We start from the raw sequence: 14,798 nt of genomic DNA, 5'->3' as shown, positions 1-14,798 counted from the left end.
ATGCCCTGGGTGCAATGCCCTGGGTGCGCCCCGGTGTGGGGGTGTGGCTGAGGTGTGGAGGGGGCGTGGCAGGTGCCATGGCTGGGGCACAGGCAGCACCATGGCAGGGGACAGTTCCCCCCTCACTCCGCCCCTGCCTCCAGTAGAATACTGTACAAAAACAATTAAGCCCATTCTATCTAAGGCACAGGTGTCAAACTTGTGGCCCTCCAGATGTTCATGAACTACAATTCCCATCAGCCCTTACCAGTATAGCCATGTTCATGTTGAAAGGGACTGATGGGAATTGTAGTTCATAAACATCTGGCGGGCCGCAAGTTTGACACCCCTGATCTAAGGGTATAACTGAGGCTTAAATGAAGAAAATAGAGAGGGCACCTCTATGGGCATGACACATATTATCTATGTACTGATACGTCCATGCAATTTAATGTATGTTGGCAAGACTATGCATTACTCAAAAACTAGGATTTCAGAGAATTGCAGTAAGGTCGGAAACAAGATATTAGAGGAACATTCTGTACCTCATTCTTTTGAATAGAATAATCGTTCCAACAGGTTTCTGGTTTTTGTCATTGAAAGGCTGTGTACTTATAAGTTTATTCACTGTGACATCAATAGAATTTTGCTTCAGAGGGAAGAACTTTGAACACACATTTTGGGCTCAATGCACCTAATGACTTAAAAGACCAGTTGGATTTATTTCCTGCCACTTGAAATGTTTTTTGCCTTTTAAGATGTTAAGAACATTCCACATAAAAGGCCACGAGTCAGCATTTGGCTAGCAGTTGCAAACTTTAATTGTTTTTTGGTATGAGAAGAAAGCTGGTGAGTCCGTGCTCTCTATGTTACTGGCACATGTAAACATTTAACACTGTTTTGCTTGTTAATTGTTAATATTGTAGTTGTTATTTGTTTCTGAAGCTTTGCTGGATATTCATGAGGTTTTTAAAATATCAATTTGCATCCTCATTCTCATTAACGGTTGTTTGCTTTAGAGGACTTGATTTGTTTCGGATGGTGTTTTTAAAAGGAATCAGTATGAATATCTGAACAAGAATATTCCAAGCAGAGTTGCTTGCATACAATTGTAGAATTTTGCCCTCTGAATGCTTGAGGGAACTGCATTTGAATTACCTTTCAATTGTTATTTATTCATCTTTGTATGCTTCTTGAATGCGTGTCATACTAGCTATGTACTATGAAAGCAGAGAAAATTGGCACTGTTATCTTCTATTATGCATATTATTTGAATATATTTATCATTTTCAATTAGCAGGCTCAAGGTGGTTTACTGCATATTTTTTGCATCATTAGAAATCCTTCATTTGTGTTTCTGTGTGGTTTCTATGCAAGACGCTTCCAACTTTCTGATAATATACCTGTGACTGTAAAAGGTCCAAGTGAAAGACACCTTTGCCTCACACTCTGACCATATCTCTGCAATCTTTCTTTTATTTCCCTAATGGCTCCGTCATAATTAGATTTGCCAAAACAGCAAAAACTCTCAACTTGAATGGCAACAGCTGTTGACACCAACATTTTGTAGAATAATTTACTGGTTTAATTTTAGCAGCAAAACAACAAATATGAACGATGATTTTATAGAACGAAGGATTTTCTTGTGGTTGCTTTTTTCGTCTTGGTGGGGCAGAACACAACTGCCTTCTTCTGGGGTGACCAAGAGATTCCAGGCTACCAGCTTCTGGAGGGTGAGGTGGAGGAAGGCTTCTCAATTATCATGCATTTTTTAACAAATTCATTAGTGAGTCAATAATTGCACAAACAGCAAGACCATCCAGATACTGATAGATGCATTAGATACAAATTGGTTAGAAATATTAATGAATTAAAATGCTAATGAACAGAGTGACTGAAACATCACATTTTAGTAAAAATGGCAAAATGAAACATTAAGAACTTCCAAAAGACAACAATAGAATGTTAGTGTTATGAAACCTTTAAATCTTACGAGGGAAAAAAAAATCCCTAAATACATCCTTTGACTGTTGCCTTCTGAGGGTGGGAACCACCAGGGTGAATCCTCTCCAATACCCACACTGGACTCTTTGCTGGGATAAACATTTTGGCCATAGCCATTTGATTAGCCAACCCAAACAGAAGCGTGATGCGTAGCATGGGTCTTGATCTGGCCTGTCTGCTTCATAGTGAAGCTCCAACGGGCGGATGCCCTGTATTGGACTTACAAGCATCCCGCTGAAGGGCTCTCCGGGCGGACCAGCTTCCTGGCAAGAGAGAGAGGTGATCCCCATTTGCCGGTTCGGCAGAGGCCCGGTTTGCCTCTTGCTTTCGCCATTGATGGCCACCTCTCCAGATCATTAATACTCTACATGCGCCACCCGCCGAAACGGGCTTATGACGGAAACATGCAACAAACCCGAATGAACCCAGGGAGAGAGGTGGGTGGGCAAATCGCCGGCTGGCCGAAGCACATGGCCAGAACAAAGGAGGGCTTTCCCCTTTAAAGGGTCAATCCGCCCTCCCTTCCTGGTGACGTCAGCCCTTGCCCAACATGGCCCGGGCTTCGCTTCCGCCCTCCGTTAAGTGGAAGCGGTCACCTTGGCTCCACCCGTCCCACCCCCAGAGGCAACCGCAGCCGGTGGGTGATTCACAGCTGTCTTTGGTTTGAAACAGCCAATATGCTTGCATATGCTAAACATGTCAGTTTGAAAAGGGACCAACTGATTTAGAGGCTGGATGTTTTATCCTCTTGACCACATCAGGAGTTGCCATGGGGTTGCTGACCATGCTAATGGCTCCCCTGGAGACAAGCGGAGAACGGCAGAGGAGATCAGAGGGCTCCCGGCTTCCTTCTGGGGGTTACTCGTGCTTCACTTCTCTTTCAGATTATTTCCCCCTTAGGACTGAAAGAGGAAGCTCAGGGACCATGGGCTGGTCAGGAAAGGCTGGCCAGGGAAAGAGGAGTGCCGCCTTTGGTGCCTGAAACACTGCCCAACATTGATCTTGAAGGGGGGAGGGGCTGTGGCTCAGTGGCCAAATACATATTATGTTTAAAAGTTAAAAGCAACAGAAAGGGGTGGGGAGGTGATACAGACAGAGGTCAGCTAGAAACGAAATCCTGACAAAGAACAGTCAGGCCCTTTGGAGTGGGTGAGGAACATTCCCACATGTCGAGCAGGATAAATAGACAATTGCTTCTAATAAAGGATGCTGTTCTCTGTACCTGGGGTTGGGGTTACGATTCTCAGCAGTCAGAGCCTGGCTGACACATGGCTACACATTGATTCCTAAGGGTGAGAAATTCCTCTTCAGTCCATAAGAATGGGAAATTCCTGGAAATTTGGGAGATCAGGGTTTGGGGAGGGGGGTGTCCTCAGATTGGTACAGAGCCTACCCTCTGAATTAGCAATTTTCTCCATGAGAACTGATCTCTGTAGTCTAGCAACCAGTGTGATCCTGGGAGAATTCTAGGTCCCATCCAGAAGTTGATCACCTGTCCTCGCGAATAGAAGGTAGCCACGTTCTTAATACACACCAGACGTGTCTGGTTTCTTTATGATGTACCTAGAAAAAGATGTGGCAGACTGAGTCAAGCCCGACTGCTCATGTCTGCCCCACGCGTTGGATGAACTATGTCAGGGGCGTGAATCTCTGGCCATGCTGATGGGAATTACAGTTCATGAACATGTGGAGTTTGTTGATGGAGGGGGCACAGCGATACATCTGGAGTTTGACACCCCTGAACTATGCAGATAGCCATCTCTCATGACACTGCTCTCAACATGACACATTTAGCTTTCTGGCTAACCCCATCTATGACCTGGCTAGTAGAGGACTCAGGCAGTATTGCACATGTTCATCGGCACGCCTTGTCATCTTGAGGTGGGTGACCATGTCTCTTCTTTAAAAACCGGTTCAGAAAGTAGTCTCACAATGTGACCTGGCTCTTCAACCATAAGGATTATTCCTGAAAAGCTTTCCACTGAAGTCTTCTCGAAGTGGGCACTTTATTCTCAACAGGGCCCAACGACATCAGCTCTGTGAACGCTAATGCGGAGAAGCACAACTCGGAAGACAAGAAAAGGCTCTTCAGTCCATATGAATGAGATTCCTGTCTCTGCTCCAGCGTTCCAGGGAAGACCTATTGGAGAAGCTTCTGCACAAGTGTGTGTAGGAGCATTCATAGAAAACAAGAGCCATTTGAATGGGGGTTGGGGTTGGGGGGGAGCGTTAAGCACAAGTCACTGGGACGGAAGGAATGAAGCGGAAATGCAGCCACAGAGGGCTGAAAGCAAAACTTGAGAAAACTGTGCAGTTTTCCCAGAAACAGAGACAGTTTTCAGACCAAGTATTTTCATTTCACACATTACTGAAAAACAAGGAGCTGGATAAGGGGAAAATTATGCATGAACTGATAACTTCAATGAAAGGAACACCTGTAGGATTTTTAATACACTCCGGACAGTCAGAGACGGAGGCTGAGATGCAGAGTGTCGTGGGCCTGAGGCAGGAGCTGAGCTTGGCTGCTCCGCTCCCTCTGGGCTGCTCCTCCTGCCTTCTTCCCTCCTGTAGGCAGCTTGACTGCACCCTTCCTGGGTAGAAGAAGCTCCACGTTGCCAGGGCATTCAAAGCCAGGTGCTCATTGCCCAGAAGTCTGGCCTCTAACTCCCAATGAAGAAGCTCAGCTTTCAGGGAGGAAGCAAGCTCCGAAACGCCCAGGTTCCCTCATTCAGATGTCACCACAAATTGGCTCTTGAGAAAACTAGGAAGTGTTGGATTCAGGAAGGGTTGGATTCAGGGAGAGGAAGGGTTGGATTCAGTGATAGGCAGCTTGGTGGGGGGACACCACACCAAGCTGCCTCTCACTGAATCCAACCCCGGATCCATCCTGGTCAACCCCGGATCCATCCTTGTCTGTTCTGACTGGAAGCTCACATCTCAGGCAGAGGGAGACCTTCTGTGTTTCCTGCAGCCTGATCCCAAAGGCATGCCGAGGGGAAATGGTGCCCAGAGACAACACCTGCTCGGCAGAGGGGGTTCGGGGCACTGAGCCCCACCCCTGGCCTCCATGCAGGCCAGCTCCTGGGGACACCAGGAGCCAGCCTGCACGAAGGCCACGGGGAGGGGCTTGCCAGCAGTGGGTGGCCAGGCAGGCGCTGTGACTGCCCACAGCCAAGCCCCACCCCCTGCCTCCCTGCAGGCCAGCTCCTGTTTCGGTCATGTGGGGGGCACCGGGTGTGTGACCAAAAGGTGTGCGCCCGGAAACATGGGTAACCCCATGTCCCTATAGGCTGTACGCCTCTGTCTGATCTTTTTCTAAGTGGAGGTGCTGGGGATCCAGTCCTATGATGACGGGGGGGTGGGGGTGGAGGGGAAGTGGATCAAGCACGGCAAGCAGGCTATGCTCATTTGCAGCCCTTGCAGAGCTCTGTCGAATCTCAGCTCCCCATCCGAAACACTGCCCTTCCCATGACAGTCAGCGTCTTCTGGAGAGATATTCATAATTATAACGCTTCATTTTGAAATAACTCTGTCCATGGATATGGCATTTTACACAGTAACACAAGCAAACAAATGCGTTCCTGCCATTGTTATTGCCTTAAACACAAGCTTTGTAATTGCCAGAACACACATATTCAGAATATGAGAAGTGTGCTGGATCGAGCCACCTGCCGGCAGAAGAAACTGGCAGCCACAGGGGTTTGCTCCGTTGCCCGTCCCGTGGCATCCTCATCTGGGCTCGGTCAGGAGGCATCAGTGCACAGACAGGAGGGACAGAATCGCCCTCCCCGCTTCTTCTGGTAGCTGGTTCTTTTCAGAGACAGCAGCTTAAGATCACGCTTCCTGCTCTCATTGAAATCAACCGGAATTAAAGATGAGAGTTGCCGTAGAAATCCTCCTCTGCCAATGTTCTCTGTGGATTTTGCACATTGTTGGAAGTGTTCACCAGAGCAGAACTCAAGAGCATCAGAATCTGTGGCTCTTCCAGAACTCAATGCTAAAAAGGATGTAAAAATCCCTCTAGTCCAAACAAGGCATTTTATTTAATGCTGCCAGAGAGCAAAAATGCCGTCCGCTGCAACATCAGAAATTTTATGGAACTTAACCCGTCCGTGCCCCCAAAGCTACCAGATAACATTTTGGGGGCAGAGAAGGCATTTGCTTGTGTGGTATCTGGGGTGTAGCTTTCATGCTGTTCTGGCAAAGCGCCACTGCAGCATTTGCCTTGGGGGGAAATCTATTTTTTATCAGCAGCGGAAGTGACAGGAATCAACTCATTGCTACGTAGTGCTTAATACTGATGGGATTAGGCCCTACAGATACACATATTACCCATAGACACATGCATATACAAACATGCAAATGATGTATATATTGCTGATAAAATGCAATGCATATCCAGTGTTTCAGACAAATTAGGAATTAATCCAGGCAAATTAACAATACAAGGCAGCCCATTTAAGGCCATTTAATTCAATAGGCTTAGGTCGTTTCCTCACGGCAAAATTACACCTGTGGACCACCAGTTTTTTAAAACCTGGGTCTATTTTATCCCGGGGTGTCCTTCCACATGGCTGTCCGCTTTTTGAAGGAATCCATTGAAAACCAGGAGGAAATACTCCAATTTCTTTTGCACAAGCCCGGAACTTCGGTATTTACTTCAGAAGCAGATTGAGCATGCTCAGTGTCCCATGGTCTGATTGGCTGATGTTTTTTGATTGGCAGTAGCAAGCATCTCTGAGTGTGCCCGGTGTCCCGCGTTCTGATTAGCTGTTGTTTTTGAGTGGCAGCTTGAATGAATGTCAGGCAGGGAGATCAGGCGGCTGGGCAGGAAAAATAAACCGGTCCTGCTCCCAATTGGTTTTTGCACGGTAGCAGGCACAAGCAGGGGCACACCAGAATTTTTTTAAAAGAACCTCCAAACTGGCAATTTTTGAAAATCCTGGGGTAAGGGAAATATTGTGGGGCAACACCGGGGCAGGCCCACTTTAGCACCGAGAACCGTGCGGAATTCCCGGCTGCACAGGGATATTTTTCTTGCTCAACCCAGGATAATTTGACAGCCTTAGACTGATGGGACTTTGCATAGGACTGTACTGTAATACCCACAAGTTGGTGCCTGTTATGTCCCCATTAGCTGATTTTTTTAAAAAAAAATACAGCCTAATATAAGCACAACATTCCAAAGGAATATTCATAAATATGGAAATGGTGGTTATGTAGACTTACCCTTGGGTACAGTTCGGATCACAAGAGTGGCATTCGCGGTTCTCATCGGCATATTTGAAAATGAAACTGCTTGTCCCTTGCACACCGTCGGGGCACTTCTCCACACAGTTTGGGCCGTCTTTAAAATGGGAGCATTTGGTACATTGGTCTGGACCCTGCGTGGAACAAAAGAAACACCATCAGATTTTCTCGCCGTCTCCCCCCTTTTGCCCTCTCCTCCAATGTTACCAATACCGTGCAACGCACGAGGCCTATAAATATTCATTCATTCATTCATTCATTCATTCATTCATTCATTCATTCATTCATTCATTCATTCATTCATTCATTCATTCATTCATTCATTACCTTTATTAGGCATAGGATAAAACAACAATCAGACTAACAATAACAACAATAAAAGGTTGTTGGGTGATCAACAGGAGTGCACTGTTGTTGATAAAGCTGTTGCCAAAAACTTTGCTACGTCTGCAGTTCTTTTAGTGCAGCAGTCATTCAAAAGCAGACGTAGCTTCTCTTGGTCAGAAGTGGCAAGGCACAAATTAATGTGAGGTGCAATGTAGAGACTCCTGAGTTCTGTGTGGCAAGAACAATACAAGCCCATAAATATTTTGAAGGGCTCTTTTCCAAATAGTGCACTGATTGCACCTTGCCTGCCTTGTGAAATTCAGACAATGAAGTTAAGTCCCAGGCTGTGCATGGTCCTCACAGACATGCTAGACCAGCGATGGCAAACCTTTTCGAGACCAAGTGCCCAAATTGCAACCCCAAACCCACTTATTTATCACAAAGTGTCAACATGGCAATTTAACCTGAATACTGAGGTTTTAGTTTAGAAAAAACGGTTGGCTCCGAGGCAAGCGTTACTCAGGAGTAAGCTTAGTGAAGCAACCGTGCAATGCTTCAAATGGGTGAATCATGATCCTAGGAGGGTTTACTCAGAAGCAAGCCTCATTGCCAGCAACCGAGCTTACTCCCAGGTAAAGGATCATACCCAGGCCAGCCTAGATGCGTGTGTGTGTGTGTGTGGGGGGGGTGATTTTCCACCCCTCCCACATGATGAACTCTTTGAATGAGTGCCCACAGAGAGGGCTCTGAGTGCCACCTCTGGCACCCGTGCCATAGGTTCGCCACCACTGTGCTAGACACTAATTTTCTTCATAGGTAATAGGTTGAACTGTACAAAATAGTTTACAAAGTTACTTCATTAAATGATTTGGGACTGTGGTCTTTACCATTGTGTATATCTTGCTGTAAGTAGGATCCTGCAACGTAATTCTTGTTTTGTTTAATGCGTCATATTAATCCTTATGCTTGCTTTTGCTTTGTTTTTAGCTTTCCAGTTGGTTCTGCAACCTTAATCCTATTATATGTCCTATCCTGCTGATTGTATTGGCTTCATCTGTGGGGGCTTCCACACATCGAATGCATTTTCAATCCACTTTCAATACATTTTGCAGTTGGATTTTAGAAGAAGAGTTTGGATTTCTACCCCACCCCCGTCCTTCTCTCCTGTCAGGAGACTCAAATGGGCTTACAAACTCCTTCCTGTCAGGACTGAGCCCGTCAGTGCCAAATGGTCTTCCCCTCGGCACCCCAGGGTATCCCGGACACAGTTCTTGTCAAAGGAAGGTGGGAACTGTTCCCAGGCTCGCAATGCTTTGTAGTGAATGCTTTGTAGTTTGTAGGGGGGAGCTGAAGCTGCTTGGCTTGGTGGGAGGGGGCAACGGGAGATAGGGAAAGGGTTTGCGAGGGAATCGCCAGATTCCTCTTTTTCCAATATTACCTACGCTCTGAATTAAAGGCTTTAGAACAAATCTACAATTTATTGTCGGAGGCTTTCACGGCCGGAATCACTGGGGTGCTGTGTGGTTTCCGGGCTGTATGGCCGTGTTCTAGCAGCATTCTCTCCTGACGTTTCGCCTGCATCTGTGACTGGCATCTTCAGAGGATCTGATAGTAGGAATGGAAAGCAAGTGGAGTATATATACTGTGAGGTCAAAAGGTGAGGACCTCTGAATAGAGTAGCCTGGTATGTGAGTCACAAAGAAGTCTGTAGCCTGGGAGTAACAATGAAGATAGCAAGGTCAATAGGTGAATGCATCTGAATAGAAGTATCCTGGTCTTTGTTCCCTTTGATTGCTATTGTCTATAGTTGTCCCGTGTTTGTGTGGAGCTGATTAGTCACTGTCTTGATTCTAGAGTTTTTCAACACTGGCAGCCAATCTACAATTTCCGTGATTTCCAGATCCGAGGTCTGACACTTCCCTTCCTCTCCCCACAACAGTCACCTTGTGAGGTCATTGGGGCTAAGAGAGTTCTGAACAAACTGTGACTAGCCCAAAGTCACCCAGCAGGAATGTAAGAGTGGGGAAACAAATCTGGTTCACCAAATAAGACTCTGCCGCTCATGTGGAGAAGTGGGGGATCAAACCCGGTTCTCCAGGTTAGAGTCCACCTTCTCTTAACCACCACACCACACTGGCTCTACTGTGTGAAATAGCAAAACCCACTTGCAAGCAATTGTTAAAGTGCATTGAAAGCTGATTGAAATTGCATTATTTGGTATGTGTGAAAGTACCTTGTGTAATCTGCCTTAAGGACGAGTGAGAAGGGCAGACTATGTGGGTTAAATGCCATCAAGCTGTTTCCAACTCATGGGAACCCCATGAATCCATCCAAAATGTCCTCTCATTAACAGCCTCGCTTAGGTCTGGCAACTAAGGGCTGCGGCTTCCTGGACTAAGCCAATCCATCTCACGTTGGGTCTTTGTCTTCTCCTGCGGCTTTCAACCTTGCCTAGCATTATTATCTTATCTAGTGAGTCTGGTGACTAGAAAAAACACACAAATGAATACATGTAAAGTTGCTGCTTAGCCTTGGAAGGTTTTCGTCTGACAAGGTTGGCGGGACGCCCAGATTGGGGAGTGTTCTAGTATCTGTAGTTTCTAGTATCTGTATCTCCTGTTTCTTTTGCCTGTCTGTGTGAGACTGTTTCAAGGTGGTTTTCGGATGGGAACTAAAAAAGGTGTTTATCTAACTTTGGCGGGAACTGCTGGGGAGCCTGTAAAAGAGGCTGTTCGAATGTTGGGGGGTCAGTTCCCGCATTGCTTGTGATTGACTTAGAATGCCAGCTCAATAAAGAACTTGGAAAGTTACTTTTGGCCTGGACTTTACTGGTTCCTTACAATACATTTGTAGTGGCTAAGAGCGGTGGCTAAGAGCAGGTGCATTCTGATCTGGAGGAACCGGGTTTGATTCCCAGCTCTGCCGCTTGAGTTGTGGAGGCTTATCTGGGGAATTCAGATTAGCCTGTACACTCCCACACACGCCAGCTGGATGACCTTGTGCTAGTCACAGCTTTTTGGAGTTCTCTCAGCCCCAACCACCTCATGGGGTATTTGTTGTGAGGGGGGAAGGGCAAGATTGTGAGCCCCTTTGAGTCTCCTACAGGAGAGAAAGGGGGATATAAATCCAAACTCTTCTTCTTCTTCTTCTTTTTCTTCTTCTAAATGCAGCCCTCAGTCCCAGATTGTATCTGATGAGACTTTTTGAAGCTTGACTCCTGCACTTCAGGTACCAGAATACCAAAGACGACTTACCGGGGGTGGGGGTGGGGAAGAGAAAGCTATGAACATGGAAGAAGCAAGAGGAAAGGGCTGAAGAGATGGTAAGACTCTTCTTTTGAAACTTTTTGAAAGAGAAAAACATGCCCTCTGTGAGATGAAACTGTTGTGGTGGATGAATGGAGAACAGAGTGGGAAGGCCTCGCTCTTCCTCCTAGTTGTATATCTGGATAGGGGAGAAGCTACCTCTGGAAGTTTGTGAATCGAATTTGCACGCAGGGCAAAGCTCATCAGAACAATGCAGAGAGACCATCATTACATTTAATATTCACATAAATGGGAAAACAATTTTGCTTCATCTCCAGGTGGAACGCATCACAGTTAATGGCCAGTGGACCATTTGGAGCACGGAGGGTCTGCCCAGGCCTCCTGGTGCCAGGTCAAGATGAGGATTTAAGCGCTAACCAAGGGCTAGGCTAAGCTTGGACCAAGAAACCCAACTGGCCAGAAATCATATTGTGTACCTTGAACTCCATGTTCTGTATATCCAAGGGTCTACATGCACACCTGTCATTCATGTATTTATTGTTTTATTTGTTTTATTCATTCTGTATTTATTGTTTTAATTGCTGCTGAATTTTAATGAGTTAGATTTTATGTTATATTGATTTACTGTTCTGGAAACAGTTATGTTGTGAGCCGCCTCGAGCCCTTCGGGGATGAGGCGGCCTATAAATTTAATTTTAAAAAAGTATTGTGTGGGAATAAGCCATCTTTCCTCAATCTCTTGCCCAGAATGTTACATTTTACAACACACAAATCACAATATTTCACTGGGAAAATAAAGCTCCCTGCAATAGTGGTCTATTTCTGTTACAAGTGCTTCACGAAATACAATTTGGGCATCAACTGGAAACGTGAGCTAGAGAGCAACTCTTTGCTCTTACCCAGAGGCCCTTGCAATTTGGAATGTTTTGAATGTCCTTCTAGTTAAGCCTCACAGAAGGAGGTCAGGCTGGGTGGCAGATTCTGCCCCTCCGTCATCCAGGAGCTTCCTGGCTAAGCAGAGATTCCAGATCTCCCCCATCCAAGGCCTCGGCTTTTTTCACAACACCAAGTTCAACTGCACAGCTTTAATTGCTTTTAATGTACAGTAAAGGTTTCTGATAGAGGCATAACGTTACATTTCTCACGCAACTATTTCACCCTGAAAATCCCCGCATTTACTTTCCTTTCCCTAATTGAACCTGAAGTAGTTTATTCTGCATCATTTTCCTTCACAGTGTATCTTTTCCCCCTGTGAAATGTATTCATTTCCCAACATTTTTGCACCTCAATACATCAACATTGCACATTATAGAAATGTTGCACTATCTGCATGCATTGCTTGTAAAAATCATAATGTGTATGCAGAACAAACAAATTGATCCAAAAATCAAAAAGTAGAGAACCAAAATCACCGGGGGAAACAGAGGTTTTTTTAATATTATATGAATGGGATTTTTAAAAAATGCCAATGGTAACTTGTAAAACTTGTCTATTGTAAAAACAATGTTGGCCGGGGGGGGGGGGGGGGGGGGGGGGGAAATCAGTGTTTGGAAAGCTGCACACCCATCCCCTTCGCCAGCACTGCCCTGTGATTTAAAAACCCTTCACTTGATTTTTATTTATTTTACTCAACGGCTGTTGAAAGCTATCCCTGGAGCCCTGTGGCTCACTTTGCTCTCATCATGGGAAGGCTAACTGTAAACGTAAAAAGAACAACAAATTATGCTCTAATGGCGATCGCCTACCCCGTAACCCTGCTGTGTATTCATTGTACTTACTGGTCCCCTGCATGTGATCCTATTATTATCCATCTTCTCACACTGGGGGTCACACTCCACACAGACTGAGCCGTTTGCAAACTCCCGGAATTCACTAGGGAAACAAGATCACATTAATTCCATACATTCCTTAATTGCTTTCTCAAAGTTAAATGTTTTATTTATGCTCATTCAAATTACATGGAAAAAATGTATCTACTTATAGAAAAAAAATAATCCTCAGCACTGGACTGGTCTGCCGTGAAACACAATCGCAAAATGCTGCTTTGCATCTTGGACAGAATATTTAAAGGGAACAACTCTGAGCTGATGATTGAAGCCAACACATCGTTGCCTGACACATCAGCCCTTTCCGCACGGGCGGTAAGGACGCTAAAAACAGTGTCCCTGGGGAGGGGTTATTAGCCCGCGGCCGTTGCCGGCTGTCACATCACACAACAGCGCCCGACCTTACGCGCAGCTCCTCGAGCCGCACCTAAGACAGCTAAGCTTCCGAACCTCGCTTCCCCATGGAGCCTTCCCCTGTGCAATTTCACGGTTAAAAGTAGATGACTAAAGTTTGTTTTGCTAGCAGTCCTGTATATATGTCGTTTTTCCCATTGTTGTTGTTTCAAGGGGGATGTCTGAGAAGTTACGGTGACACGATTACAGAAGCTGCAATATGCATATATTTGTGTCTGTGGGGAATCTTCATGGAGAATCTGTGGCAGGACACAAAATGGCAGGCGCAAGTGGAGGAAATGAAAGGAAGAGGTTTGGGCTGGAGAAATAAAGCACTTCCTGCCTGCTTTTGTTCCCTCAGCAGGTAGGAATCGTCTTCAATCCGTGTTGGGGGGGGGGGGGAAGATCACTATTTTAGCGATTTTTGAAAAACTCGGGTTGGGAGAAATAAAATGGACTGAGGTTGTTTTGCGGGAGAGAGCTGTGCAAAGTCCTTCCCCAAAACACTTTTTTGTAATATTTTCAGGATGTTCTACTTATGCTGTGGAAAATCCACCATTGTCTTCCACAGCAGGTGAAGATCTTTCTGTTTTGTCTGCCGTTCCCTCATGGATTCCTTCCATTTCATGTGTTTTGCTTTAATTGGTTTAATATGTTCTTTAATCTTGTTTCCAGGTTTTCATTGTTATCCTCCTTGAGGGCCCCATGTTTGGTGGATAAGGTGCCTCAAAACCATTCTAAACAAAAGAAATAACATGCTGAGAGATGGGCCGTTTCCGCACGGCCACAATTGGGGTTGGGTCGGCGTACACCACAACGACCCAACCCCCCTGGGACCGTTCACACAAACGGTCCCAGAAACAACCGGGAAGACGGCGCTGCGGAGCACCGTCGCCCGGTCGACCTACTGTCGCCGTGGCCGTCCGGTGTGTCGCCGAGGCCTGGGACACGCCTTACCCTGCCCTGGCGCAACGCACGCTTCCAAGGCGTTGCAGGGCAGTGGGGCATCCCTGGCAGACACCGGCTGACGTGTAACTTTCGGACGCGCCGCGGCTTAACAATAGGTCAACAGTTAAAAGGGGAGAGGGAGGGCGCCTTCGAGCTGCTGCCGTTCACACGGCAGCGGCTCAAAGCTGCCGTTTTCCGTAAACCTCGCTGGGGAAGCGAGGTTTACGGTCCCTGGGGAGGGGTTCGCACGCAGCTGCGCCCCCTGTGCGAACTGCTCCCTGGGGACGGCGTTTTTGCCGTCCCCAGGGCGCTGTTAATGGCCCGTGCGGAAAGGGCCATAGATTAGAAGAAAAGCACTCTTCTGTTTTCCACGCTGGGTGGCAGATCCTGATCTGAGATTCCCAGATCAGCAACATGCCTGCAAAGGGGCAGGAAGGACATGCCACTGAAGTAGGGAAATCGCAAGTGGGAGACGACCACTCCCCCTAGCAGCCCCCTCCTCCCCAAACACCCTCCTCCTCTACTGGAAGAAAGGCAGCTGGGCAGTAGCATGCAAGGAAGAGGTCAAGGGTCCCTCTCCTCTTCACCTGGTGTCTGTCGTATATCAGTCCTTAACCCTTCTGCTCTGTAGCTGTACAGGGAACATGCAAGTCTAGCCTGGATGTAGGCTCCTCCCCCCCTCCAATACAGTGGTGGCCATTTGGTAGTTGGCTCCACCTCTAACAGCTGCCATTTTGTGGTTGCACCCACTGAACTGTGTCAGAATTCCAAAGGTACCCACAGGGTCAAAATGTTGGGAACCTTT

At 46.5% G+C, this 14,798-nt stretch overlaps 1 protein-coding gene across 1 annotated transcript in view; it reads right to left on the bottom strand.

Annotated features, from left to right (window-relative positions):
- ERBB4 (erb-b2 receptor tyrosine kinase 4) overlaps nucleotides 1–14,798 on the bottom strand; it is a 751,441-nt gene that overhangs the window by 44,626 nt on the left and 692,017 nt on the right. Inside the window, exons 12-13 of the mRNA XM_048483573.1 lie at nucleotides 12,605–12,698; nucleotides 7,213–7,367 (exon numbers count right to left, since the gene is read on the bottom strand). Coding sequence (XP_048339530.1) covers nucleotides 7,213–7,367; nucleotides 12,605–12,698 — 249 coding nt within the window. The remainder of the gene's footprint in view (nucleotides 1–7,212; nucleotides 7,368–12,604; nucleotides 12,699–14,798) is intronic.

The sequence above is a fragment of the Sphaerodactylus townsendi genome, linkage group LG02 (assembly GCF_021028975.2).
Source record: "Sphaerodactylus townsendi isolate TG3544 linkage group LG02, MPM_Stown_v2.3, whole genome shotgun sequence".
Lineage (NCBI taxonomy): Eukaryota > Metazoa > Chordata > Lepidosauria > Squamata > Sphaerodactylidae > Sphaerodactylus > Sphaerodactylus townsendi.
The sequence above is the reverse complement of the archived record's forward strand: the minus strand, read 5'-3'. Positions and strand labels throughout refer to the sequence as shown.